At 37.4% G+C, this 27,614-nt stretch overlaps 1 protein-coding gene across 4 annotated transcripts in view; it reads left to right on the forward strand.

The window, feature by feature from the left end:
* PHKA2 (phosphorylase kinase regulatory subunit alpha 2) overlaps window positions 1–27,614 on the forward strand; it is a 106,274-nt gene that overhangs the window by 21,888 nt on the left and 56,772 nt on the right. For all 4 annotated transcript variants that reach the window (XM_021007453.2, XM_021007454.2, XM_021007451.2 and 1 more), the window contains exons 3-10: window positions 4,976–5,023; window positions 6,872–7,040; window positions 10,761–10,843; window positions 13,920–14,000; window positions 15,761–15,859; window positions 21,032–21,178; window positions 24,031–24,084; window positions 25,794–25,916. In XM_021007453.2, the coding sequence (XP_020863112.1) occupies window positions 4,976–5,023; window positions 6,872–7,040; window positions 10,761–10,843; window positions 13,920–14,000; window positions 15,761–15,859; window positions 21,032–21,178; window positions 24,031–24,084; window positions 25,794–25,916 (804 nt within the window). The remainder of the gene's footprint in view (window positions 1–4,975; window positions 5,024–6,871; window positions 7,041–10,760; window positions 10,844–13,919; window positions 14,001–15,760; window positions 15,860–21,031; window positions 21,179–24,030; window positions 24,085–25,793; window positions 25,917–27,614) is intronic.

The following is a 27,614-nucleotide window of genomic DNA, read 5'->3' on the forward strand; positions in this document are numbered from 1 at the left end:
TGTACTCATTACCTTAATTACACTGAGAAGTCTACACTGGGACATCCCATTCAATACTGTTTTCTGCCTACTTATGTATTACAATTTCATAATTTTGTCTTACCTCTTGGTAAGTTTTTCCAGTTTCCACAATTGTGATAATGCTCATCTGAGCCCAACTGGAGTAATTCTTTTGGAGCACTCCAGTTCCTGTAGATAACAGAGTTCTGAGTACTAAATAATGAGTCTTTCAATCCTATGTTTAGTCCTGGTTCTGTTTTTTAGTTTTAGTTTGGTTCTAGTCCCTGAGAACTAGAAAATTAAAATATCTATCCCTAATGTTTATGCTAGATTTCGACTTTTTTGTTTAAAAAAATGGAGCAAAATTCGTGAGCCATCTTTGAGGAGCAAATTGCTACCTGCCCCCCAACCCCACTGTGATGCTAATACATAGGGCTGACACCTTCTTCACCCTCCACTCTTCCTGCTCTTTCCAGCTGATCTGAAGCCTCAGGCCTTTGTGCTGCTTAGCTAGCTGGTGGAAAAGTTGTGACCTCTTGTCACAACTCTCCTGAGATTCCTGGGAGTTGCCACAAGTCATTTACAGGACTACTACTTCCATCTTAAAACCAAATCACCCTGGCTCTCACTGATTGGCCAACACTAAGTCCCAGCCTACACCTTATTTGATCATTATTTGGGCTCTGATGCTCAGACTGATTAGAAATAGCAATTGTTTCTGTTTTGGCCAAAAACCCTAAGGGTCTTCCCCTCCTAGATTGATTTTTTTTTTCCCAAGTAAAAGAGACCATTTTTTCCCCTCATTTCTTATCTAGTCTTAATCTAAATGGGTGTTGCCTAAGACAAACTGAGACCTGGGAAAGACATTAACTTAAAAAAGCCAAGGTCTCCCCCTGCATTCAGGGCCATCTCCAGTCATCCTGATCTATATCTTGTCACTAGACCCAGATGGCTTCTGAGGAGAGAGTGAGGCTGTTGATTTTGCACAGCCCTCCCTCACTTAAATCCAATTCACTTGCAAATCATGACATCACTTCCCTGACCTCAGGGTCCTCTACAAGAATGAAGGACAAACAACAACAACCTCTTTCCCCGCCTCTATACTGGTAGCTGGTAGAGACAAATCTTGAAAAAAAATCTAAGGAACATCCCATCTCACTTTTAGTCTTTCTGAGACCTCTGTCATTCAGTAAACCTCATTAGGAACTGTAAGTTCTGTGTGTATGACCTGTTTTTCTTCCCTGGGTGTGGAAGTTTGTCACAGAACATTTAGAGGGTAATTGCAGCAAATACAGGAAGCTGTGTCAATAGGATGATCGTATCATTATTTTCTATTCATATTAATAGGAGAGCCTCATTAATTCCCCTTTTGTGAATTTCAGCTCACTCCAGAAGGAACTTTAACTCATTTGGAAAAAGCAGTAGGTCACCAAAATAGATATTTAAAAGTTCAATAATCTTGTCAAGTGTGATTTGTTCTTTTATCAGCAAAAGTCAGGAAACTCTATGCCTTAGGCTGTTTTCCTGAAGTTCTGTGGCATAGAAAATTCATCACCTGGTGGCTGACCTTTTGTTGATGAGTCTTTCCAAACTTAGCTAGGCTGGTCATTGGTCAGCAGACATAATAGTCTGTGCCTGGACCATATTCAAGCTAGTTATTACTTGGTATATATGCAAGCTTAATAATAAAAACCTTTCGGGAACATTGTAGGCTTCTGAAGCATACTGGTTTCTTTTTATGGACACTTGTATATAATTGCCCAGTTGTTGAGGTTTAGGGGTGCTAGGACCCCAAAATCACAACATTCAGGTCCTGCCCAAAAGATTTCGACCCAAGCCTTCTTTCAGCCAAAAACAAGGTTTATTAGAACATCCATCATATTGGGAGTCTGAACATTAGTAAGCTGTTGGCTAGATTTTAAGAATCTAAGCACCTTAATGGAGACAAGATGGACCTTATATATACTGTGGAAGGGATCTAGGAGTGGCCAAGTAGTCTGAGATGACTGGAGGAAGGGTCTAAGGAAGATGTGGATAGAAGCAGCCATTAAGGTGGGGTGAACAGAACTCTCGGAACCTGGACCACATGGCCAAGGGAGAATGGAGCCTAGCTAGGATTAAGGGTGGGAAATGGCCTAGGGTCATAGGGAGATAAGACAATGGAGAGCTTGGCTAGATTAAGGGTAACAGAATTGGGAGATTGGGTGTAGCTACTATAAAAGGACAGTTGATGGGATTATAGCCTAAGGCGAATGCCAGAGATTTGGCCATGTGGGAAAGTACAGGGTTTTTCCTTTCTGGGGTCCACATCCCAACCCCATCAGCATCATAGTCTATATAATACTGTTTGTAAGAAGTAGATAACCTGATTGTTGTCATTCAGTCATTTCAGTCATGTTCAACTCTTCTTGACCCCATTTTGGGGTTTTCTTGACAAAGATAGTGTAGTGGTTTGCCATTTTATTCTCAAGCTCTTTTTTACAGATGAGGAAACTGAGGCAAATAGGGTTAAGTGACTTGCCCAAGATCATACATCTTATGAGTGCCTGAGGTCACATTTGAACTCATGAAGATGAGTTTTTGTGATTCCAAGCCCACTGCTCTACCCATTGTGCCACTTGGCTGCCCAGATAATCTCATACATAAAGTTTTTACTTTACTGAAGTGGACTGTTCACCTGACCTCTGTGTAAAGTGATTTTTACGTAACCTGAATTTGCTGGCAGATGCGGGGAAGGAGGAAGGGGACCACGCAACTGTGGTAGAAGGAGGCCAGCATATGGTTCAAGGACACGTGGGGTCCAGGTAAAGAGGATGGAGAGCAAGGCCAGGGCCAGCTGCATGAAGGCCTGGCTGGAACTGAAAGGAATAACAAGCAGGGGGGCGGACATGTTGAGACCCAACATGAACACAGATAGGAAAGGATGTGTGACACACAGACACTGGGTACCTCAGTGCGCACAGTGGGGCCAGACAGGTGGGTGGAGGGAGGCAAAGGTCTCCTCTCTTGGTGCCAGAGGTCTTAAGCCAAGCCCCCAACAACATGGTAACATCCATTCTTCTGTTTTCACTTAAAGGGTTTTTTTTAGGAAGAGTGTGGGTGGGAGACTGTGGAGTGCTGAGCTGAGGGACAGGAGTGGAGAGAGAAAAGCACAGTTAACTTAGGTTTGTTTTTGTTTTTTTTGAATGTGGGTTTCTTTAGAATTCTTACAGAAAGTCCAATTTGCATAAAGCAAATTTATGTAAAGCAAGAACTGTTTGTACCTTGAAAATATGACCTTTTTAGAGGGAAGGGGGGAAGGGAAGATTAACGTTGGTTCAAAACTTTTCATATTGGGCAGGTAGGTGACGCAGTGAATACAGCACTGGCCCTAGAGGCAAGAGGACCTGAGTTCAAATGCGGCCTCAGACACTTGATACTAGCTGTGTGACCCTGGGCATGTCACTTAACTGCAATTGCTTAGCCAAAAAAAAAAAGCAAAAAAAAATTTTCATATTATTTGTAATTTCAAAACACTGGAAACAACCCAATTGTCAAACAATACAAATTGCTTGTTAAATAAATTATAGCTCACTAATGAGATACTATATTAAAGAAATCTGAAAATATTTTTATGAAGTAATGCAGAGTTAAAAAATCAGGACCAGAAGATTAACTTTCATAATTCTTACCCTCTGCTTAGTATTCTCCATCCAAAATTACCTTGTATTTATTTTGTTTTACTCTGTATACATTTATGCATGCATGCGTATTGTTTCCCTTGATAGAATATAACCTCCTTGAGGGCAGAGCTGTTGCATTCTTCTTGGTATCTCTAACACCTGGCACAGAATGAACACTTAATTTACTTTTAATTTTCAACTTTCACTTCCATAACCTTTTGAGTTTTAAATTTTCTCCCCTTCTGTCCCAGCCTCCCTCCCCAAGACAGCGTGCAGTGTGATATGGGCTCTAGATATAGGTTTGTATTAAACATGTTTTCACATTAGTCATGTAAAGAAGGAACCACCAGAAAGAGGAAACCAAACAAAACAGAAGAAAAAATAGCAAATAGTATGCTTCAATCTGCATTCAAACTCCATAGTTCTTTCTCTGGCTGTGGTTAATATTTCCCATCATGAGACTTTTGGAGATATCTTAGATCCTTGCATTGCTGAGAAGGGCTGAGTCTGTCAAAGTTAGTCATCTCACAACATGGCTGTTACTGTGTACAACATTGTCCTGGTTGTGCTAACTTTACTCAGCAGCAGTCCTTACAAGGCTTTCCAAGTTTTTCTGAAGTCCACCTGCTCATCATTTCTTATAGCACAATAATATTCCATTACATTCATATGCCACAACTTGTTCAGCCATTCCCCAGTTGATGGATATTCCCTCAGTTTCCAATTCTTTGCCACCACATATAGAGCTGCTAAAAATATTTTTGTATTTGTGGGTCCTTTTTGCATTTTTATGCTCTCTTTGGGTTACAGCCCTATACAGTGCTGTTGCTGGGTCAAAGGATTTTTTAGCCCTTTTATAGCCCTTTGGGCATAGTTCCAAATTGCTCTCCAAAATGGTTGGATCAATTCACAACTCCACCAGTAGTGGATTAATGTTTCAATTTTCCTGTATCTTCTTCAACGTTTATCATTTTCTTATTTTGTTATGTTAGCCAACCTGATAGGTGTGATGTGGTACCTCAAAGTTGTTTTGATTTGCATTTCTCTAATCAATAGTGATTTAGAGCATTTTTCCAGATGACTATAAATAGCTTTAATTTCTTCATCTGAAAACTGCCTGTTCATATCCTTTGACCATTTCTCAATTGGGGATAGTCAGATAATCTTGATAGAGTCTGAAAAATGTTTGAAGAGATGACATTTTATAATAAATGAAACAAGTAGTAGATATGGCACATAGTAGATACTTATTAAGTGTTGATTGATTGATTGATTGATTGATTGATATGATCCTATTTCTGATTTTTTTTCAGAATGTAGTAAAACTGATGCGGGGTCTCCTCCAGTGTATGATGAGACAGGTAATTGGAGAACTCATATCTATTTGTTTTATTTTATAAGTCTTTCTTTTGGGGGAAGTACATGGTAGGCAGTGACTTGCCTAGGGTCACACAGCTAGTGTCATGTGCCGGAAGCTGAATTTGAACTCTGGTTCTCCTGACTCCAGGGCCAGTGCTCTATTCACTGCACCACCTAGCTGCCCTGTAAGTCATTTTAGCTGGAATTTCATATTGTTTTTTCCATTGGGAGTTAAACTTCTTGAGACACTTTGAATTTTTCTTCGGCTTTTCACAGTGCCTTTCTTAATAATTTGTTATTGAAAAGTAAAAAGTGTTTTTTACCTTTTTAAGCTGTATTTTTGTTAAAAAAAAAAAAACCTCACAAAACTATGCTATATTTTTTGGTTAAAAGCCTCTCACAAAACTCAAATTATATCTTAGGGCAAAAAAATTCATTAATAAGTTATTTTGGTTTTAAAATAAGAGGAAGTGTATCATTTTACTCTGGTGAAACCTTTTAAAAATGTCATTCCCAAAACAAGTAAGAAAATACTGTGGCTGTTTGCTAATTGCTGTGAATATATGGAAATAATCTCTTTTAACTTGAAGTAAAATTTTTGTTGTTTTAACTCAAAGCCTTTGGTATATTGCTTCTGCCCTGTAATGCTGTTTTAAGGTAGAGTCTCAAACAAGAAACTTTAATATTTGATAGACAGCACTTCTGAGTAAGCACTTCACATAAGGGAGTTGATTCCTGCCCATCTGTTACTCATTTTTCAGTATACCAGCAAATGTAATTTTCATTTATTCAGCAAATATTTTATTAAATATAAGGCAGTCTGACGTATTGGGTAGAGGACTGGCTTTATACTCAGGAAGACCTGGGATCAAGTCCTACTTTTGACATATTCTAGCTGTGTGACCATGAGCAAGTTACTTAACTTCTCAATACCCTAGAAAAGTTCCCAGTCTGAATCAGTAAAAAGTGTTTTCGTGTTAAGGAGTTCTGTGAAATCACACGTCTGGACCACCACTCCCACCAAAGGCACTGTGATAGGTACTAAGGGGGATGGAGAAGATATACAAGACCATTCCTGCCCTCAAAGAAATTAATATCTAGGCATAAAAGATAATGTTAATTGGATTCTTTTCATTTATGGGTTTAGCACAAGAAGCCAAAATACTTTGGACTTTATTCATGGAAGACATAATATTCAATCAGAGGCAACTATATTCTAATAGAATTCTAAGTATAGAGTCAAGAACCACTGACTTCAGTTCCTGCCTCTGATGCTTTGTTGTTGTGGGAAATTGGGCAAGTAATTTTTAACCTTGATGTGTACCTTGAAGAACTTACTAAGAACTTTTATTTATGAAGAACAGCCAGTGTTCTCTACCTATGCTAATGAAATCTTTCTCATATTCCTGTAAGTACCCAAGTCAGTCTGGATTTCATGATGTACTTGAAAAATTCTCATCAGAGGCCAAGAGTAATACCTGTGATGTGTTTCTTCTTCTGGGACAGTAGGTGGCACAGTAACTAGAATGCTGAGTTTGGAGTAAGGAAGATGTCTTCCTAGATCATATCTGGCCTCAGACACTTAGTAGCTGTGTGACCCTGGGCAAGTCACTTAACCCTATTTGCCTCAGTTCCACATTTGTAAAATGAGTTGGAGAAGGAAATGGCAAATCCCTGCCAAGAAAATGGCAGATGGGGTCACGAAGAGTTGGACAGGACTGGAACAACTGAACACCAACAATTCCTTTTTCCGTGAAGTAATTCATTCAGAACAGTTTGCTCTTAAATTCAATGCCTCTGATCGGGTTTTTGAAAGTAAGTAACTTTGAGCCACACTTTATCTTTCTTAGGTGGATAAAGTTGAGAAGTTTAAGAAAACTCAGAGCACCAAGGACAGCTTGCATGCCAAATACAATACTGCCACTTGTGGCACTGTGGTTGGTGATGACCAGTGGGGACATTTACAAGTTGATGCTACTTCATTATTTTTATTGTTTCTAGCACAGATGACTGCCTCAGGTAAGTAAAACTTATAGAATTATGTATGCTGCCAGAAAGAACAAGTAATAAATTAGCTAAATTGGGACTTGTTGAATCGTAGAATCACAGAATCTTAGTCAGAAGGGAACTTCCTATCCAGTTTAGAAATTCCTTCCACAGTATCTCTGACATCTTGTAGCTTGTGACAATTTCTGGTGACCTTTTGTTGTTGTTCAGTCATTTTCAGTTGTGTTCGACTCTTTGTGACCCAATCTGGGGTTATCTTAGCAGAAATATTGGAATGGTTTGCCATTTACAGATGAGGAAACTGAGGCAGACACAGGGTTAAGTGATTTGCCCGGAATCACAGGTAGTAAATGTCTGAGATCAGATTTGATGAGTCTTCCTGACTCCAGGCCTGGCACTCTCTCCATTCTGCCACCTAGATGCCCTCTGGTGACCTAGGAATTCACTAATTTGCAACCTATTCTGTTTCCAGACATTCCTCATGTTAAACTAAAATCTACCACCTTGTAGGATCTACACTCTGGTTGTAGTTTTACCAAATAGAAAAACACAGAATGAGTCAATTCCCTACTTTGTCTTCCCTCTTTCAGACTGAAGTTTCCCAGTTCCTTAAACTATTTCTAATATGAATCCTATCATTGCTGCTCACATTCTTATTAATTCTTAGATTTATTAAATCTAATCTAAAGATTGGTTTAGATAATATAAAATTAAAGATAGTCTTAGAGATTGGTTAAATCCAATCTAAAGCTGAGTGGAATTCCTTTTTATATCCCTAGTCTACTTGAGTTACAGAGGAAAAACCTCTGGATTTGGAGTCAGAGGAGCTGGATTTAAATTCATTCTGCTTTTCTTTTTGTTAAATTAATTTATTTTGATTTATCAACAATCTCTTCTGTATGCTTTTGAGTTTAAAATTTTTCTCCCCTTTCTCCCTACCACCCTCCCCAAGAAGGCACACAGTCTGACATATGTTATACATATATATTCCTATTAAACATATTTTCACATTAGTGATGTTGTAAGAATTGGAACCAATAGGAGGAACCACCAGAAAGAGGAAACAAAACTCAATAGAAGAAAAAAAATAGCAAAGTATATGCTTCAATCTGCATTCAAACTCCATAGTTCTTTCTTTGGATGTGGATAGCATTTTCCATCACAAGGCTTTTTGGAGATATCTTAGATCCCTGTATGGCTGGGAAGGGTTAAGTTTATCAATATTAGTCATCGCACAACATGGCTGTTGTTGTGTGCAACGTTCTCTTGGTTCTGCTCACTTCACTCAGCATCAGACCATACAAGTCTTTCCAGGTTTTTCTGAAGTCGGCCTGCTCATCATTTCTTACAGCACAATAGTATTCCATTACATTCATATACCACAACTTGTTCAGTCATTCCCCAATTGATGGGCATCCTCTCAATTTCCAATTCTTTGCCTCCATAAAAAGAGCTGCTATAAATATTTTTGTACGTGTGGGTCCTTTTCCCGTTTGTATGATCTCTCTGGGATATAGCCCTAGAAGTGCTATTGCGAGGTCAAAGGGTATGCACATTTTTATAACCCTTTGGGCACAGTTCCAGATTGCTCTCCAAAACTCCACCAACTCCACCAACAATGCATTAGTGTTCCAATTTTCCCACATCTTCTCCAACATTTATCATTTTCTTGTTTTGTCATCTTGGCTAATCTGATAGGTGTGATGTGGTACCTCAGAGTTGTTTTGATTTGCATTTCTCTAGCCAATAGTGATTTAGAGCATTTTTTCATGTAACTATAGATGGCTTTAATTTCTTCATCTGAGAGTTGCTTGTTCATATCCTTTGATCATTTATCAATTGGAGAATGACGTGTATTCTTGTAAATTTGACTTAATTCTCTATATATTTTAGAAATGAGGCCCTTATCAGAGAGACTGGTTGTAAGTCAGTCTGCTTTTGCATGACCTTGAGGAAGTCTCCTAACCTCTCTATGTGTTATCTTCCTCCTATGTAAAATGAGGAGGCTACATAGTAACCTGTAACCTACAGACCTTCCAGCTCCATCCTATGATCTCTTGGCTCTTTAAGCTCCTCTGTAAAGATCTCCAGGGAGGAGAGTTCTCAGAAGGCAGCACATTTCATTTTTGGACAGCCCAATTGGTTGGAAAATGCTTCTTTGTATAGAGCTCCAGTCTGCCTCTTTGCTATTTCTACCTAGTTCTGCCCATAATTTCACTAAATTTGGTCCATTTTTTTAACATATTTGATTGCCTTTCTCTAGACTCTGAGATATATCAGAGATATTTTAAAAATATGGTATCCAGAACAGACTATGATATTTTAAATAATAATCAAGCAATAAGTATTTATAAAGCACCTGCAAGTGCCTGGCACCGTGTCAGACCCTGAGGATACAAATGCAAAGACTGAAACAATCCCTACCCTTAGGGAAGTTAATTTGATTTAGAAAATTTTGCCTCTATTTTAAAAAAATATTTTGCAAGCATTTATCATCTCTTCCTACCATTAGTATTTCCTTCAATTGAATAATAAATTAATAATTTTTAAAAATTTTAAAAATTGCATAGTCCAGCAAAACAACTCTACACATTGGCCATGTTTAAAAAATATATGTCTTGTTCTGAATTTTAAGTTCATCAAGTCACTGGCAGGATTCATCTTTAGTCCTCTAGACTGATGGTTTAATATTGCATTAATGAGAGTTCTAAAGTCTTTCAAAGTCCTTTTTATGACGTCGTTGTCATTGTATAAATAGTTCTCCTAGTTCTGTTCACTTCGTCTTGCGTTAATTCACAAAGATCTTCCTAGATTCCTCTAAAACTGTCCATTTCATCATATCATATGTTATAATAATACTCATATGACATTATATATTATATAACATAATAACTCATATAACATAATTTAACTCTTCCCCAATAGCATCCCTCAGTTTTTAGTTTTTGGCTACTATAAAAGGAGCTACTGTATGTATTTTTGTACATTTGAGTCCTTTTCCTGTTTGTTCTTTTTGAGATAAAAGCCTAGTAGTAGTATAACTAAGTAAAAGGTATGCACAGTTTGGCAAGTTGCTCCTTATAGTTCCAGATTACTTTCAGAATGGTTGGACCATTTCACAGTTCCACCAGTAGTTAATCAATGTGCTGTTTTTCCGAGCCGTTTCAACATTTGTCATTTTCCTCTTTTGTCATCTTTGCTAGTCTGATGGGTTTAAGGTAGACCCTCAGAGTTGTTTTAATTTGCATTTGTCTGCTTTTTAGTAACTTGGAGCATTTTCTATATAGTTACTGATAGCTTGTATTTCTTCTTTAGATAGTGCCTGTTTGTGTCCTTTGACCGTTTGGGAAAAAACTGTTACTCTTATAAATTTGAATCAATGTCTTATATGTATTGGATTTGAAATTTTTGTCTGAAAAACTTGGTATTTTATTTTCCACAATTACCAGTTTTCCTTCAGATTTTAACTGCATTAATTTGTACAAAAACTTACGCATTTTATATGTTCAGAGTTGTCCATTTTATCTTCTGTGAACCTTTCTGTCTGTTATTATATACTCTTTCCATATGCATAGATCTAAAAGATTATTTCTTCCTTGTAAGGTACAGGAGACAAACAATACATATAGAAGTACATGCAGAATAAATGTGAAAAGAACAAATACAAATAGATGTGCTCTAACCAACATGGAATACAAAATTCTGACCTCAGTTGTTTTTTTCTTTCACTAGGCTTACGTATTATTTTTACCCTTGATGAGGTGGCCTTCATACAGAATCTTGTTTTCTACATTGAAGCTGCATACAAAGTTGCTGTAAGTATAAACCTTGTTGGTCTTTTCAGTTAGGAGTAGGAACAAATTTAACTTGTTAATAAAGCATGAGTTGTATAACTGTATTCTGCCTCAGGGCAGAGCATTTCTATTCTATTTTTGTATATAGGTAGAAAAGAAATAGGAAGAAAAATACTCTCTGACCTGCGTACAGCTCATAGGGTCATAAAAATTGGAGCTAAGAAGTACATTAAAAGTCATCGAGCTTAACTTTCTCATTTTATTTTTTTCCGTTTTATTATTTACTCAATTACCAACAAACACAATGGAAAAATGTAGAAGATGGGAATTAAAAAAGGAACCAAAAGAAGAATTCTCCATGAAGTTGTGAACTTCTAATATACTGGGTTGTTTTTTTTAAGTTACATTAAATTTAACAAGACAATAACAAAATTTTCTGGTTTGTGTTATCTTGTGTATTCCTTTTTGTTTTCTTCTTCATACTTTTGAATGTTTTATTGATGTTCTTTTCTTTTTTATATATTCATCATCAGTTCTTACCTCCCTTGTAACAAATAAAAATTAAAGTCCTTCTTTGTAGTCAAGCAAAACAAATAAAAAACTGACTGTCCGAAAGTGTGCCTATATATCTTGGATAGCACACTTTTATCAAATAAATTTGTTTCAAAATTTCCTCCTGCCCTTTTACCCCCTGTAGAGGAAACCTTTCAATTCTAACTGCATTGATTTTGTTTGCACAGAAGCTTTTAGATTTTGTGTAATCCGAATTACCTTTTTGTCTCCTGTGATCCTCTCTATCCCTTACTTGATTAAATGCTCTCTCCCCATCCATAGCTGTGAAAGTTTTCCCTTTGAATGTGCCTCTAATTTGTTTATGGTGTCATCTAGTACATCTCGGTCATGTCTATATCTGGGACTTATTGTAGTATTTGGTGTCAGCGTTACTCTCAGACTAATTTTGGCCACATCGCTTTCCAGCTTCCCTAGGAACCTTTGCCATATAGTGAGTCCTTTTTTCAGTAGTTGGCCTCTGTGGGTTTATTAAATACTATGCTACATATTGTTTGCTTCAGGGTTCTATAAACCTAATCTGTTTCATTGTTCAGCTTTTCTATTTTTTAACCAATAGCTTTGATAATTATGCTTTGTGTAGTATATTTTGAGGTTGGATACTGCTAGGCCCTTTTTCTTCCTACCCTTTAATCATTATTACTCTTAAGATGCTTTACCTTTTGTTCCTCCAGATGATTTTATTTTTTTCTAGTTACATAAAAATAACCCTTTGGTAGTTTTGTTTTTATAGTACTGAATCTGTAAATTAATTTAGATAGTATTGTCATTTATTATACTGGCACAACACGATCTCTCCAACTATTTAGGTCTGTCATTTCTGCAGTTGTATTTGGAAGTTGTGTTCATATAATTTTTGTATGGGTTTTGGTAACACACACAAGGGAAGGTTCTGTTTAAGAAGTAGTGGTTAGATCAGTAGGGTAATGCCAGATTGCAAAGGATTTTGAAAGTCAGAAAGAGGAACTTGGACTTGAGAAAATAAGATATATAATAGCTAACATTTATGCAGAACTTAGGAGTTATGGTAAATTTCAATGCAGGTGACTCTGGCAATAATGTTCAGGATGAATTGTAGATTCAAGAGACTGGAGAGGATTTTGCAGGAATCCAGTCAGGTGCTGAGGGCTTGAATTAGGGCAGCAGAAGAGATTTGAAGGAAGAAACAAGACTTGGTGACTGCTTGGACATAAGAGGTATAGAAGAGAGCGGAGAAGATGACTCCAAGATTTGTAACTTTTTTTTTTTAACAAATGCACTTTGCAAATCAAGGTTTTGTTACAAATGCAAACTTGGTTTCTCTAAAAAACAAGAATTTCCTTGGAAGTTTTTCCGCATTTTGACATTTATCATCTTTGTCTTAAAAAAGAGGCTAATATTGACACTTTGAAGGTGTCTGGTCCTATTCTTGCTGGACTGTCTTCATTTCATAGCTTATTCATCTAGTGATTTCGACTATTTTAACAGAAAAATAATAATAGCTCATAGGTTCACATAACACATTTCCTCATTTTCAAAGCAGCCATGAAGTGGGTAGAGCAAGTGTCAGTTTCTTTTTAAAGATGAGTGCACTAAAAATCTGAGAAGTTAAGTTAATTGCCCAGAGTGACACAGAGCTAGTAAGTGTCAAAAGTAGAACTTGAACTAGATCTTATTCTCAGTCCAGTGGCCTTTCAGTTATATCTGGCCTATCTCTTCTCTGTACCTTAATATTAATACTGAATACTAGTTGTTTTTTTTAAATAAATTCAAAGAATTAGAAAAATTAGGGTATACCATGAAGTATAAGATATAAAATTTATGGCTCAGCCATCCCTCCCCAAATATGTAAACTTTTTTTTTTGATTGAAAAATAGTTAGCTGATTCACGTTACTTATTTACAATGCAGCATGTATGTACTGGTTTTGGCTTTGGAAGTTAAGCTGTAGTTTCATTTTGCTGAACATTTCTCTAAGAACTGGAACTAAAAATAGATAGGAAATGAACTTGCTGGCTTTAGCTTTATCTGGTCATAATCCATGTATTGAAGTTTCCCTTCCTTCCTGATTCTTACCCTTAATACACATTTGAATGTAACAATTTAATAGACAGAGATGAACTAAACTAAGTCAGATAGATTTAGGGTCATTCTAGAAAATATTGCTTATTTGCCATTTTTTCACATATATGTATATATATACATACTATATGTATATGTGTTGTATATATTTTTTCCCTGTCTGCAAACCAAGAATTTCTTACCACATAACAATTACTTCTAAGAGTAAGGACTTGGAAGTGTTTTTCTTTATTCATTTATTTTTGATAAAAGATTTGCTTTTTACATTTTATACAGAACTTGAATGAAATGTTCTTTTTGAAGAATGTAGTATGAACATGTAAAGCTCTTTGGATATGTGATCATTAAAGAAGAAAATATTCAAATTTTGCTATAGTTAACAGTAAGATAAACAAATCATGTTTTACTTTTGACTTGCATATTCCTCCTGTGCTTTTAATTGTTGCCTTTCTTTTCTCTCCCTGTAGGATTATGGAATGTGGGAACGGGGAGATAAGACGAACCAGGGCATACCTGAACTGAATGCAAGTTCTGTAGGAATGGCCAAAGTGAGATTATTTCTATTTTTTCTTTTCCTTTGTTTTGCCCCTACCTGTTTGTTTTGGCTCAATTCACTTTAGTATGAGTTCAGATAATATATTTTAAAATATTCTAAATGGCAAGTATCCATGTAACTTTCTCAAGGCTGAATCATGAGGGATCTGCTTTGGGGATGGTAGGAGGTGAACATCTACAGTATACAGCATTGATCCTTGTTATTTGCAATATTTATTTGCTCATATGTGTCAGTTCTTGAAACTGTTTGATAAAAATAATGCTTTACATTTATATATCTCTCTGTAGTTTTCAGAGAAGAGTAGGATACAATGGAAAAGCCATTGGGCTTTGGAATTGGAACATCTGAGTTCAGATTACATTAGTTTTCCTTACTAGCAGTGTAACCCTGAACAGGTCACTTAACCACTCTGTGCCTCAGTTTCCTCATCTGCAAAATGAGGGCATCGTACTCGATCTCTAAGTTCCTTTCTTTCTATAAGCCTGCTATCCTATCTGGATCTCTATCTGTAAAATGCTGATTTGGAGTTTAGAGTTGACTTTATCCCTGGGGGCTCTCCTAGCTCTAAATCCTATGACCTAGAGACAGTTTCATGTGCATCCCCTTATTCAGCCTTGGAACAATACTGTAAGGGAAGTGAGGCAATATTTTCCCCATCTTGCAACAGATAAGGTAATGATTACACGTTTAGACGCGGGCAGGGCCGCCTCCCAGCAGACCTGTTAGGAGGCACACACCAATGTTATCACTGTTTTACAGTTGAAGAGCTTGAGGCTCAGAGGAGTGAGCTGACCTCCTCAGCTGATGGCATCGTAATGCCAGAGGGGACGGAGACCCCAAGGTCATCTAGTCCAGATCCATGAAGTAGTGAGTGGTAGAGCTATGAAATAAACGTAGGTCATCTGGTTTGAAATTCAGTGTTCTTTCCACTATATCATATTATTGACGGACACTGGAATCACACCCAAACTCAGTCTTCTTACTTCATGTCCAGTTCACTTTGCACTATATGATGCTGTTTTTAAAGATTAGATGAATTGTGCGACTTGCCTAAGGTCACAGGCCAAATAAGGGTCAGAACAAGGACTGGAACTTTGATCGTTTGATTTGTAGAAGAATGGTTTTTCCACTGTCTTGTGTTCTGTCTCCCAAGAAACCAGAGATGGTGTTCATGGCAGAGTCTTTTTGTCTTAGCTATGAAATAAGACTGAACAGTCTTCTTAATCTGTAGATCTGAAGATTGGTCTTCTTCTCTGACTTTCTTAATTCTATTCTCTGCGACCTTAGATGGCAGGGCATTTCTTATAAAATATAGACTTGGAAGCCAAGTCTATGTTTAAAAAAAAACTCAGCTGAGAAAAATTCACACCAAAATATGCCTTCTTGCCCCTCTCCAAATTAATAAATTCAAGAAGTCTTGTGGCAGAAATTTTCCTCCAAAGATAAGGTATGAGAAATGAAAGAGACTAGATATATGAATTTCAGTATATGCAAACTTGTAGATAATTCATTTATCACGTAGACAATCCTCTTTAAAAATATATTTTGATTTCTCTTTTCTGTGCTGTGAACTGCAAAGTATAATAAAATATTGTTTTGTGTAAACAAAGAAAGCATGCATTTATATGAGTATCAAGTAGAATTTATAAATACTGCTCAGTTTTTCCTGGTGTAAAATGTTCTTGTAAAATGCATTAATGCATGAAATGTTGGGGGGGAGGCGGGAAATAAACCTTAGACCTGTGCTTATAGGCAGCATTGGAAGCGATCGATGAATTAGATCTGTTTGGAGCCCATGGAGGACGGAAGTCAGTGATTCATGTCCTTCCTGATGAGGTGGAGCATTGCCAGGTAAGACTGCACTGTACTAGCATTTGAAATCTGTTGTGATGAAGTATTCCCTTCTTCATGTGGTGCCTGAGGGCTCCTCCAGCTGCAGAATGTCATGTTCCTATGAAATGGCTAGGCCAGGGTCAGAGTATTCTCTGAGGGTCCATATGCCCTAAAATCATAGCTGCCATTGATGTGTTCACTTTCAATAGCCAGAGGACACAGGTAGTTCAAAGGAAAGATAATTAATCAAATGTCCTAGTAAGAAAAAAAAAATCTTCCCCCACAAACCTTGGGTGCACACAAATACACACAACACCAATCAGAATATAGTGGATATAATATGGAAACCAATTTTGGCCATGGCGGACCTGCTGTCTTGTAATGTTCTCACACTGATTTCCCTTTGCCTGCTTCCCTCTGGTTTTGTATTCTTATCTGCTGGACACATAGTTTCTGCCTTATACTTCTTGGCTATAATCTCCAGTGCCTGCAGCTTCTAACACAGCTGAAATCTCTGCCCATCTCTTCCTCTAGAAAACATGTGTTGCCATTCTTCTTAACTTAAAGCCCTCTAGCCTCTTCACTCTTTTTTTAAAAGCTTTTATAGACCTTCGCAACATGGCTCCAAACTCATTTTACATAATTTCCCTTCCCATACTCTATATAGTTCAGGTAAATGGACCTTCTGTTCTTCATATACACAGCATTCCCTCTCCATGCTCTTGCACTCGATGTTCCCCATGCCTGGAGGACCTTACTGGACTTAATTTTGCCTGTTGGAGACCCTGGTAACTTTCTAGGCTCAGCTCAAGCATTACCTTCTACGTGAAACCTTTCTTGATACTCTACTCTAGTAGTGCCTTCTCCTCCAAAATTACATTTTTATATGTTTTGTATGTACTTTTATATGTATGTATTGTTTCCTTTCCCCCACCCACCCTCATTCCCCAAGTTCTTGGTGGGGGGAGGCCTGTTTCATTTTTCTTTTATTTCTAGCACCTAGGGCAGGTTACTTGTCACATAGTAGACACTTAATAGAAACTTGACTGAATGACTGGTTGACTTTTTAATAGGCTTTCTCAGAAAAGGCAGAATCTTTGCCTAGGAAGCAGAAAAAAAAATTGTCTCCCACATTTTCTTGTCTTGTTTCTTCAGAATCTCAGCTGCTTATTATCATGATTATTGTTATTGTTATTATTATTATTATTATCATAAGTGGTAGAGCTAGGATGTGAACCTAGGTCATCTGATTAAAAAAATCAGTGTTAGACTGCAGAGCAAGGTCCTTCCTGGTGGTCTATTTTTTGTACTCTTCTTCTTGGTCCAGGGACCTAGCTTATGGTGAGTGTTGTGTATATCTTTCAGCGTTTTTATCTTTGAAAACTAGACAATTAACCAGGTCATTGTTTTTTACAAGTAACCACCAAAATGCTGTGGGATTCTAGGTTTACCCATTTTCAAACACTAACTCTTTTCCATTCTCCCATGTAAAAGAGTGGATGGGGAAAAGACACAGAACAAATTGCCAAGCCTGAAGAGCTAGGTTTGTGTCCTATACCTGTTCATTCTCATTCTTAGCCCTCTTATGTACAGATTTAAGCAGTCCTAAAGCCTCTGAGGGGCTTTGTTTACAGTTAGAATAGTCATGTGTACATCCTTCAGTACCCATACTTCTTGCTATCGACTTCCCTTACCAGCATGTGAAGTCAGAGGAGGATTTGGGGGTAGAACTATGTGACCTACAGCGAGACAAATAAAGAAGGGATAGAGGAGTAGCATTTGGGGGATGTTCAAAGAAAGTGCTGGTTTGATTTGGGTTGAAGGGCTATTTAGAAGAGAAAACAAGACTTCTGTCTAAGGAAAGGCAATTAAATAAAAGATTTGCGTTGGGAGAAATTTTTTCAAGGTAAAGGAGGACCTAGTGAATAATTGCTAGGATGAATTATGGGAGAAAAAATATTACTTGGTTCCAATTACTTGGTAACAGTTTTTTGGGGATGAAACTGAGGGCTTATAATTGATTTCCAGCAAGAAATAACTGAATAGCCCCAAGGACTAGGATTGAGTAAAGCATACAACCTAATAATACTTAATCTGTGTAGCACTTTACAGTTTTTAAAAGAATACCACATACATGCTCTCATTCTGTTCATCATAACTGTGTAAGACATGGTGAATAAGTATTATCTCCTTTTTCTTTTATAAAAGGATGGATCAAGGAATGTTGGGAGAATGGAAGAAAAAGGAGAGCACATTTAAGCAGGTTGTTTATCTAATTGCCTTCATTTCCTTCAAGCAGTCCTCAAATGGCAATTGATACTCTAGACCTGTGGTTTAGAATTGTCAAAATCTGTTGGTTATAATCCTGCTTCCCAAACTTCTCCTCACAGCCCCAACCCTTTCTTTTTATTTCAAACTGAACAATAGAGATAGCTTCTCTGAAAAATATCTATCCTCCTGAGTCTAACAGCAGTCATCAAGAGTTCCCTGTGTCTTATCAACCCGATAAGTGGGCAGGCCTACACTTCATGGAGCAGTGCTCATCTGATGCTGCCAAAAGTCCATCATCAGGCTGAGTGGGGAATTCACCAAATTGATAGGGCCTTCTCCCTTGATCAACCCCAGTAACACTAAAAGGGAAAATGAAGATTAGGGAAATTAAGTGACTTACTCAAATCTCTACCACTAATGAGTAGCAGAACTAGAACTAGAATTCATGATCCTTGGCTCCACTCTTTTCTCTGCATCGAACTCAACTCATTGATGAAACAGGTTGAAATTAGACAAGCCAGACCTTTGTGCTAAGCTGTATTAGATGGTATTATGTTTCTAATAATAATAACGCAATTACATACTGTTGTAATATATTATTTCATTTGTACCTCAAAACCATCTGGTAAAGTAGGTAATACATGTATTATCCCCATTTTATAGATGAAGAAAGAGGCTCCGATAATTTAGTCCATGCTCATCTAAATATTGTCAGCAGCCCAATTTAAACCCAGGTTTTCCTAACTCTGAGTTCAGCACTCTGACCACTACAGTATGCCATCTACATATTTGTGTGAAGTTTGTACCCACACCAACCAGCTGCCTTGGTTCCCTGTGAGGATCATAATGGCAACTCTTTCCCAGGGTTGTCATGAGGATAAAATGAGATATTTACATAGCACTATGCAAACCTTAAAGCCTCTGTATAAATGTTAGCTATTATTTTTATTACTATTATTCTTAGTCTGAACCCCTCATTCTACAGATGAGTGTACTGATGGCCTGAGAGGAGGTTATGTGACTGCCTAAGTTCACACAGGTAGTCCTCCTTGTACAGTGTAGAGGCATAGGGTCATGTACACTACCAGAGTTAGAAAGGCCCTCTGATGCCTATTACAAAACACTTGATAAGTGGTCATCTGGTCTCTGCCTGAAGACCAGTAGAGAGGGGGGCCACGCTCTCAGGCAGCCCTTTTCACTTTGGAGAGAGCTCTATTTTTTTTTCTATATATCAAAATTAAATTTGCCTTTTTGCTGTTTCCACTCATTTGTTTGTACCTCCATCTTTTTGGAGCTAAGTAGAAAAAGTTTAATCCCTATTCCACATGATAACCCTTCAGCTCTTAAAGACAGTCAGTCAGTCAGACAACATTTATTAAGTTTCTACTTTGTGCCAGACACAGTTGGTGCTGGGCATATAAATATGAAGAATTAGATAATCCCTATTCTCGAGCCTACATTTTTAACAGGATAGACAAGTACATATTTAAGTATATACAGAATACATTGAAAGATAATAAATCTTAGTTAAATACAAGGTAGTTAGGAAGAGAGTAGACTAGAGCTTGGAGACTAGGGTTGGGGCAGAATGGAGGGAGAAGAGTATCAAGCAAGGTTTCATGTCAAAGGTGGTTCTAGAAGGAAGAGAGAGAGTCTATTGGGCCAAGGTGTCGAGGGAGTAAATTCCAAGAGTATCTTTCCTAAGTTTTTTGAGGGCTAGTTGCCCTCTTTTCCTTCAAGCAATCCTCAAATGGCAATTGATACTTTAGACTTGTGGTTCAGAATTGTCAAACTCTGTTGTTTATAATCCTACTTTCCAAACTTCTCCTTGCAGCCCCAATCTTTTCTTTTTATTTCAAATTGAACAAATCAAAGCCAATTCTGTGGCTCAGGCTTATTTTATAATGTTCCCAGTAATGAGTGAGCTATTTCTAGTCTGGAATTAATTCAGCATTCCAACTATTGCATTTGACTCTTCTTTCAAGTAGTTTCTCAGGGAATTTGTCCAGTTGGACATGTTCCTCAAAATCTCAGGATTCCAATGCATTAACACCATAGATATGTTCTTTTCTGATCCCTGTGGCCTATTTTCTTCTTCAGGAAGCAATCCAGGCATTTACATACAATAAACAAACACACACACAGGAAGCCCTGTTGTCGCTTCCTGTACTTCTCATCAGGGTCTATAGAGAGGATATAAGGAAGAAGGGAGTAGAATGGTTATTAATATAGCCATTAAGCCATTATTTTAGCTTCTCCACACCTACCCTAACTATTAGTGAAAAGCTGGTGAACTATTTAATGAAGTGTCTGATTATAAGATCACAGATTTAGATATAGAATAGACTTCAGAAGTCTTGCTCTCTCAGTGGAACGTGAGGCCCAGAGAGAAGTAACTTCCTCAAGGTAGTGAGCAGTAGAGCTAGGAACTGACCCTACCCCACCCCAAGTTCTCTGACTCCAAATTTGGTGGTCTTTCAGATTAGTGCTTTGATCAAATGAGATAACAAATATAAAGCACTTGGAAAACTTTAAAGTGCTATTTAGTTGCTAATTGTTATTATTATAATTATTAATAATAATTTCCATTGAAGCACACAGAAATCCAGTAAGCTACACTCTTTCAAAGACTGATAGAATGTTTATAATTGAAAAGATCTGAGGGGGTCATTTAGTCCAATCCTCCCATTTGACTAATGAGGAAACTGAGTCCCAAAGAGGTGAAATGATTTGTCCAGGGTTATACAAGCTAGTTAATAACGGAATTAGGAGTCAAACCCAGGTCTCTTGACTTCCAGTCTAGTATGCTTTCTATAATACCACAATTTATGAGTTCAATTTGTTACTTATTTATGGATATCATCACTTATAATTGGTACTCCTTTGGGTAAAACTTTTTTTGGGGTTACTTTTATATAGTCAATTCTGTTGTCAATGCTGCCAAGGGCATCCACATCTAAAGAGATTGATGCTGGACTTCTTTCCATCATTTCTTACCCTGCATTTGCAGTGGAAGATGTGAACATTGTGAATGAGACCAAAAATGAAATCATTGCCAAACTCCAGGTAAGATTTTGTTAAATTTGTGCCTTTTTGCTCCATAATGAATTGAAACTGTTATGTCTCTTTAAACTACTTACTGCCTTTCACTCTTGAGTGTAGATTTTTGTTTTGCTTGTTTTTGCTATGTGGAAAGTGGATCAGTTTACTCACCTCTGGAACAGAGCTACCTCTGAGGTGAAGTATAGTAGTGGACGCTTATTACACAGCATGGTACACCGATCTGAGGATGTTACCAAAAGTTATAGCTAACTGGAAATTCTAGGTAGACTTACAAAATTGCACTATTTTTATGCACTACAGGTTTATGGTACATGACCTCAGTTGGATTGTCACTGCTGCTTTTGTTAATCTTTGTACTCTGCTTTTATTGATGTTGGCTTAATCTGCATCAACTCTTCCAAACTTTTTTTTCTCTACTCAAACCCCTAACCTCAAGTTCACTCATCCTCATGCTTATAGGCAGATGATTCTTTCTTTGTTTATGTGATTGAGGCCATCAAGCCTAAAACTCCTTCAGCCCCCCTCCTCTATTATCAAAAACATCTTTGTATCATCCCAATTTGGCTAGAAAATGGAGTGTGCAAAGTTGAATAAAATCAAATAAGTCTGAAAGATTAAGAATGAGCCAGATTGTGAGTGGCCTTAAATGTCAGGCAAAGGAGTTTGTATCTTATCCTAGAAGAACTGGGGAGTCAGTGAGGATTTTTTAGCGCAGTAGTGACATACTCTGAACTATCTCTTGGGAAGAAAATTTTGGTAGCGTTGTGTCAGATGGATTAGAGATGAGAGTCTGGAAGCTTTGAGTTCAATTGGGGGCTATTAACAGATAATCCAGGGGAGAGATGTTGTAGGCCTCAACCACACTAGTAGCTGTGTCAGTGGAAAAGAATTATATAAGAGATGTTGTTGAAGTAGAACTGATAAGACTTGAGATAAATGAGTAGGTAGCAAGAGATGAAGAAAAGAGAAGCGCCAAAGACATCTCCGTTTAGAATCCTAAATCACTGGGAAGATAATGGTGCCTTCATCACAAATGAAAAAGTTAGGGCATAGATTGAGTTTCATTTTGAATACGTTTGAGATGCCTGTGGGACATCCAGGAAGAACATGTACTCATTGACATGGGACTAAATATCAGAAGAGATTATGGTTAGATATGTAGATTTGTGAATCATCTGCATAGAGGTAATCAAATTCATTGGAGCAGATGAACTCGGCAAAGGTGAAAGTGCAGACAGCCTAGGACAGATCTTTGGGGAGGATCCCTATTAATAAAGGGATGGGAGGTAGATGGTGAGCTCATGAAGGGTCACATCCTTCATGAGGCCTTTTCTGATCCTTCCCCAAATCCTTCAGTATCAATCTGCTCTCAGGATGCACAAAGCACTTTGCACTCCTCTAGTGAATCTATCATGTATTATTATTTCCTACAGTTATCTATATTTTATGTTGTTTCCCCCTACTAGACTGTTAGCTTTACCAGAGCAGGGGCCCAGTCCTTATCTAAGCATGTTCCCAAGTGCCTACTACAGGTAGGCATGGATAAATGTTTTCCAAATTAAATTTGCAGTGAAAAAATGGGGTTCTTAAACTGAAATCTAGCTTTTGGCCATTCCACCTTGCCTCTCTGAAAAATAACTTTTTTGATTCTTAGAGAGCCATATGTACTTAGGGTTTTCATATCTCAACCAGAAAAGAGTATATTCAGATGTTCAACCTTACCATAAATTATTGTGTGGTTTGGTAAATTGGAGGAGAGGGTGGCTTATCCATCAGAAATCCCCTCACAGGTATTGACCAAGCCTGAATTTAGTTTGCTATGATGACACATAAAAAAGTGACCTTCACCTAATTGAAGATTACTTGGAACATCTGTCATCCTGGGGATAGTCAAATAAAGGTAGGTGGGAGGAGGCTGACGTGAAAGAAAATTTATAGGACAATTGAATTTGGGTCCAGGAAACTTAAAATGTCTTGCTGAGGAGGATACATTTTATTTGTTTTAAAAGTTTTATTAATACCTTTTATTCTCAAAGTCATTTTTGTGCATAACTTCACCACCCAATAAAACTTACATTAGTCAGTAAACATTTATTAAGTGCTGGGGATAGAAATACAAAAAAGACAGTCCCTGCCCTTAAAGAGCTTGCAATCTAATGGGAGAAGACAACACATAAAAGGAAAAACAACATGGGGAGGTGAAGTGGTGGGGGCATGCTGAAGTCAGAGAAGCCTCAAAATGGTGAAGCCAGATGGGAAATGAGGAAATGTGTCATCTGAACTCCCTCCTTGAATGGAGTTTTGAAGTTTATGGTTCCGCCTTCTGTTCAGAGGGGCAGAGATGAGTAGTGATGAGATGTGAGTACCAAGACTGATAGGATCTTGTGGAATTATGAGGTTCCTAGGGCATGGTGGAGAAGTCAGTTACACTAAAAATTAAAATATGTAGTGCATTATATAATAAAGATAATTATTAAACCCAGCCAACACATTGAGTATGACAGTATGTATATAAAATAATCTATACTCATAGTCATCAACTTCTCTACTGAAAAGAATGTTTCATTTTTTTTCTTTTTAAGTTAAATTTTATTTTTTATTATAAACTTAGCAGTCATCAGCAAACACAAACATTCCAATATGCAAAAAAAGAAAAACAACTTTGAAGGATCTCATAATTCTCATCAAAATAACAAGCTACCAACTTCAGAAGACCTATGATGAAAACACACTTGAGATGCACAATGAGAGGCGTGCATCATCTCTTGGGGACAAAGATCGGGTATTATAATGATTCCAAGTTTGGCTCTTCCTTTTCATTGTCATTTATTTGTATGTCTTCTTTTCTCCACCAGGGACGTTATGGATGTTGCCGATTTCTTCGAGATGGCTATAAAACTCCAAGAGAGGTTGTATTTTAAAAGTATTTGACAAGACACATCTAAGGATTCAAATCCATCTCGCCACAATTTGTGCAGAGTTTATTTAACTGTTTTGTGATAGAAGCATTTGTTGAGAGTTGTGTCAATATCGAAGTCAGCAACTGTGGGGTTATTCATTAGAATACAAAAACTATGCAAATAGCAAGCTGAGAGTTGAGATCTATCTTGTAGAAAAATATAGACAATACACCAGGAAAGATTTTTTTTCTTTCCTTTTTTTGGGGCGCGTTAGATAGGGGGAGAACATGGAACTAACTTAATCATAGATTTAAAGCTGGAAGGGATCTTAGAGACCCACTGAGTCCAGGACCCTCATTTTATGCATGAGAAAAGAGGCACAGAGAAGTTACATAATTTGTCCAACATCACACAGCTAGTGAGAGTTTTCAGGTGGGATTGAACCTAGGATTTCCTGATCCCAGGTCCAATGCCCTAAATACTATATAAGCTGCCTCTTTCAGCTATTTTACTAGTTCAACCAGTGTAAAAAAATTGAACATTTTTACTCCAGCACTGTTGGATACAGTGAGATATTTGTCAGGACACATAACAAAGAAGGGATATTCAGTTGTTATCTGCTTTCTATTGAGTACTATACAAAAAACTGAGTTTCTATGTCTTTTATTATAGTAGAATCTTCATTGTGTGAGCAAGTGAATTGTGATAATAGCAGGTTATTTCTTAGAAGTCCAGCATGGTAACTGTCTAAGTGCAAGTCATTTTACATGTTTACATGTGTGATATGTGATCCATATATATTTGTACGTGTGTGTATATATATATATGTGTGTGTGTGTGTACGTGTGTATATATACATACATATATATATATATACATATGAGAGGCAGTATGGCACAGAGGACTGTCTTTAGAGTTGGCAAAGTGCAAGTCTTTCTCTAACACCCTATGACAATGGGCAAATCATTTAGTTTTTCACTGCCCCAGGCAACTCTCTAAGATGAAGGTTCTTATTTGTGCCATGGGCCATTTTGGTAGTCTGATGAAGTCTATAGACCCCTTCTCAGAATCATATTTTTAAAAGCATAAAATAAAATGCTTAAGATTGCAAAGGGAGCCAATTATATTGAAATAGTTCTAATCCTTTTTTAAACCAAGTCTTTGGGCCCCAGATTAAGAACAAGATACAGGGAAGTTGTCATTCTCCAGTGATGGAGGGAAGTTTTGTCCTAGGAGTTCCCTACACTGATGAAACCACATGTCTGGAGCCTCTGAAGCTTCGTATCACTTCCCCTATTCCAAAGAAAAAAGCCCTAGTATCACATACATTACTTAGAGAGCTAGAAGTCTCCTTCTAGATCATCAGTCCAACCCCCATATTTTTTTTAAGAAGAAATTTGGGTCTAAATAGGGCATGAATTGTCCAAACTCCTGAGTAATAGTAGTATAGCTAGGGGTCAAACTCAAATCCTGAGTACACTATTCTTTCTGTTATACTACCTCATTCCCCCCCCCCAAAAAAAAAAAAACCACATACACATATACCCTAAGACCTGGAAAGGACCTCAAGGTGTATCCTGTTCAGCCTGTACTTACACAGCATTCCCAGCAAGTGACTGTTCAGTCTTGTGTGGACTTTACCCCTAGTAAAATGAATGTAGTCAAAAATATGTGGACATGCATAACCTAGAAAGACTATCTCTGTATTTAATTTTCAGGACCCAAATCGACTACATTATGATCCTGCTGAACTCAAGCTCTTTGAAAACATAGAATGTGAGTGGCCAGTGTTCTGGACGTATTTCATAATAGATGGTGTATTCATTGGTGATGCAGTACAGGTAATAATAACTAGCATTTATATAGTGCTTCATGATTTCGTGTGTCATTCATTCATCAAACATTAAGCATGTACTAGAAACAAAACAGCATCATGCACAGAAGGAGGTAACTTGTTTGGTTCTCCCAGAAACTCTTAGGGAGGAGACTGCAGAACTAGAAATTATGACCCAGGAGACCATGCTACTTTTCACCCTACTACTTTGTTGGATAGTGGGGCATTGTTATTAGTCATTCTCCTCATATGATGAACTAATTATTGTTCAGTCCTAAGATTAGTCATTATTTTATCTTCCCTACCAGTGCCATATTATCTCCTTCCCCCAAATCCCTAAGTTTTGATTCTAGATGCATGATTTTGAATGTCACGTAGCACTTTGTAATACTTTATTTACAGATGCTGTTTTTAAGTTCAGTCTCCACATTTCATGTCAACATATTTCCTTCAACACAACCTATCACAATAAAGTCACAAAAAGTACTCTGAAATTTCCCGTGCAAAATTTTTGTACTTTCCATTAAAATAAATTGTCTTGACTGGTTAACTTTTAAAATAGTTTTCCTGTATGCGTGATGAATGTTAGTGCTTTTTAAAAGAACACCATGTGATGTTGCTGCCTCTCTTGCCTTCTGCCGTTTCTGCTCCTCTTCTTTCCCCTCTTTGCTTCCACCAGACTGTATGTTCTTGGGTGGGATAAATAATATGTTGTCTTATTCTTGAATGCTGTCACTGTTCAGGAATGCAGTTCCAGTGCTGCCAGTGGGTCTGAAATTTACAATTTTTATCTTCCAAAAGAATCACCATGCCATCTCTATTTCTTTTGAATTTTGACTCTTATTCTTGTGTTTTAGTGATCGTTTTGGCCTGTATATTTCTCCCTTGTCTATCCCAGAACTGAACGATATTGGTTTTGATTTCCAGTTTTAGGCTTACCAGACAGTTTTCAAAAAATGAAAAGTTGGAAAGCTATAACATTCTGTATTTTTAAAATAGATTTTAATGTTAACTTTTGTTTTTATATCATTTATATTTCTCATTGTATTCCTTCCTTGCCTCCTCGAGAGATCTGTCCCATATAATAGAGAAGAAAAAAGAGGAAATAAAAAGAAGTTCAGCAAAACTAACCTTCCCCCTCTCTTTTGTGTGTGTGTGTGTGTGTGTGTGTGTGTGTGTGTGTTTAAAAACCTCAAAGCCTCAAAAAATGCTGTGGTTGTATGCACCATTCCACACCCATGGCCCTCCATTTCTGCAAAGATGCAGAGGAAGGGATGGAAGGGAGATTTCTTCTCATTTCTCCTTTAGGGCCAAACTTGGTCTTTATACTTTTGCAGCATTCAGTATGTGTCATTTTGTTGTTGTTTTCATTTACACTGTTGTCATTGTGGATATTGTTTTCCTGGTTCTGCCTACTTTGTCCCCGTTCATCCAAGACTTCCCATGCTTCTCTGTATTCGTCATATCTGATGTGTTTTATAGTACAGTGATATTCAGTTACATCCATTTACCATTTAGCCGATCCTCAATCCATAGGTATCTACTGTGTGTGCAGTTTTTTGCTTGCACTAGAAATACTTGTTTTTATGGGGTCTTTCTTGAGAATGTGTTTCTAGCAATGGAACCTCTGAGTCAAAAGTGTTGGAAATTTTAGTCACTTTCTTAGCATAATTTCAAATTGTTTTCCAGAATGTTTGGACCAACT

This window comes from Phascolarctos cinereus, unplaced genomic scaffold (genome assembly GCF_003287225.1).
Source record: "Phascolarctos cinereus isolate Bilbo 61053 unplaced genomic scaffold, phaCin_HiC Scaffold_726;HRSCAF=1367, whole genome shotgun sequence".
NCBI lineage: Eukaryota > Metazoa > Chordata > Mammalia > Diprotodontia > Phascolarctidae > Phascolarctos > Phascolarctos cinereus.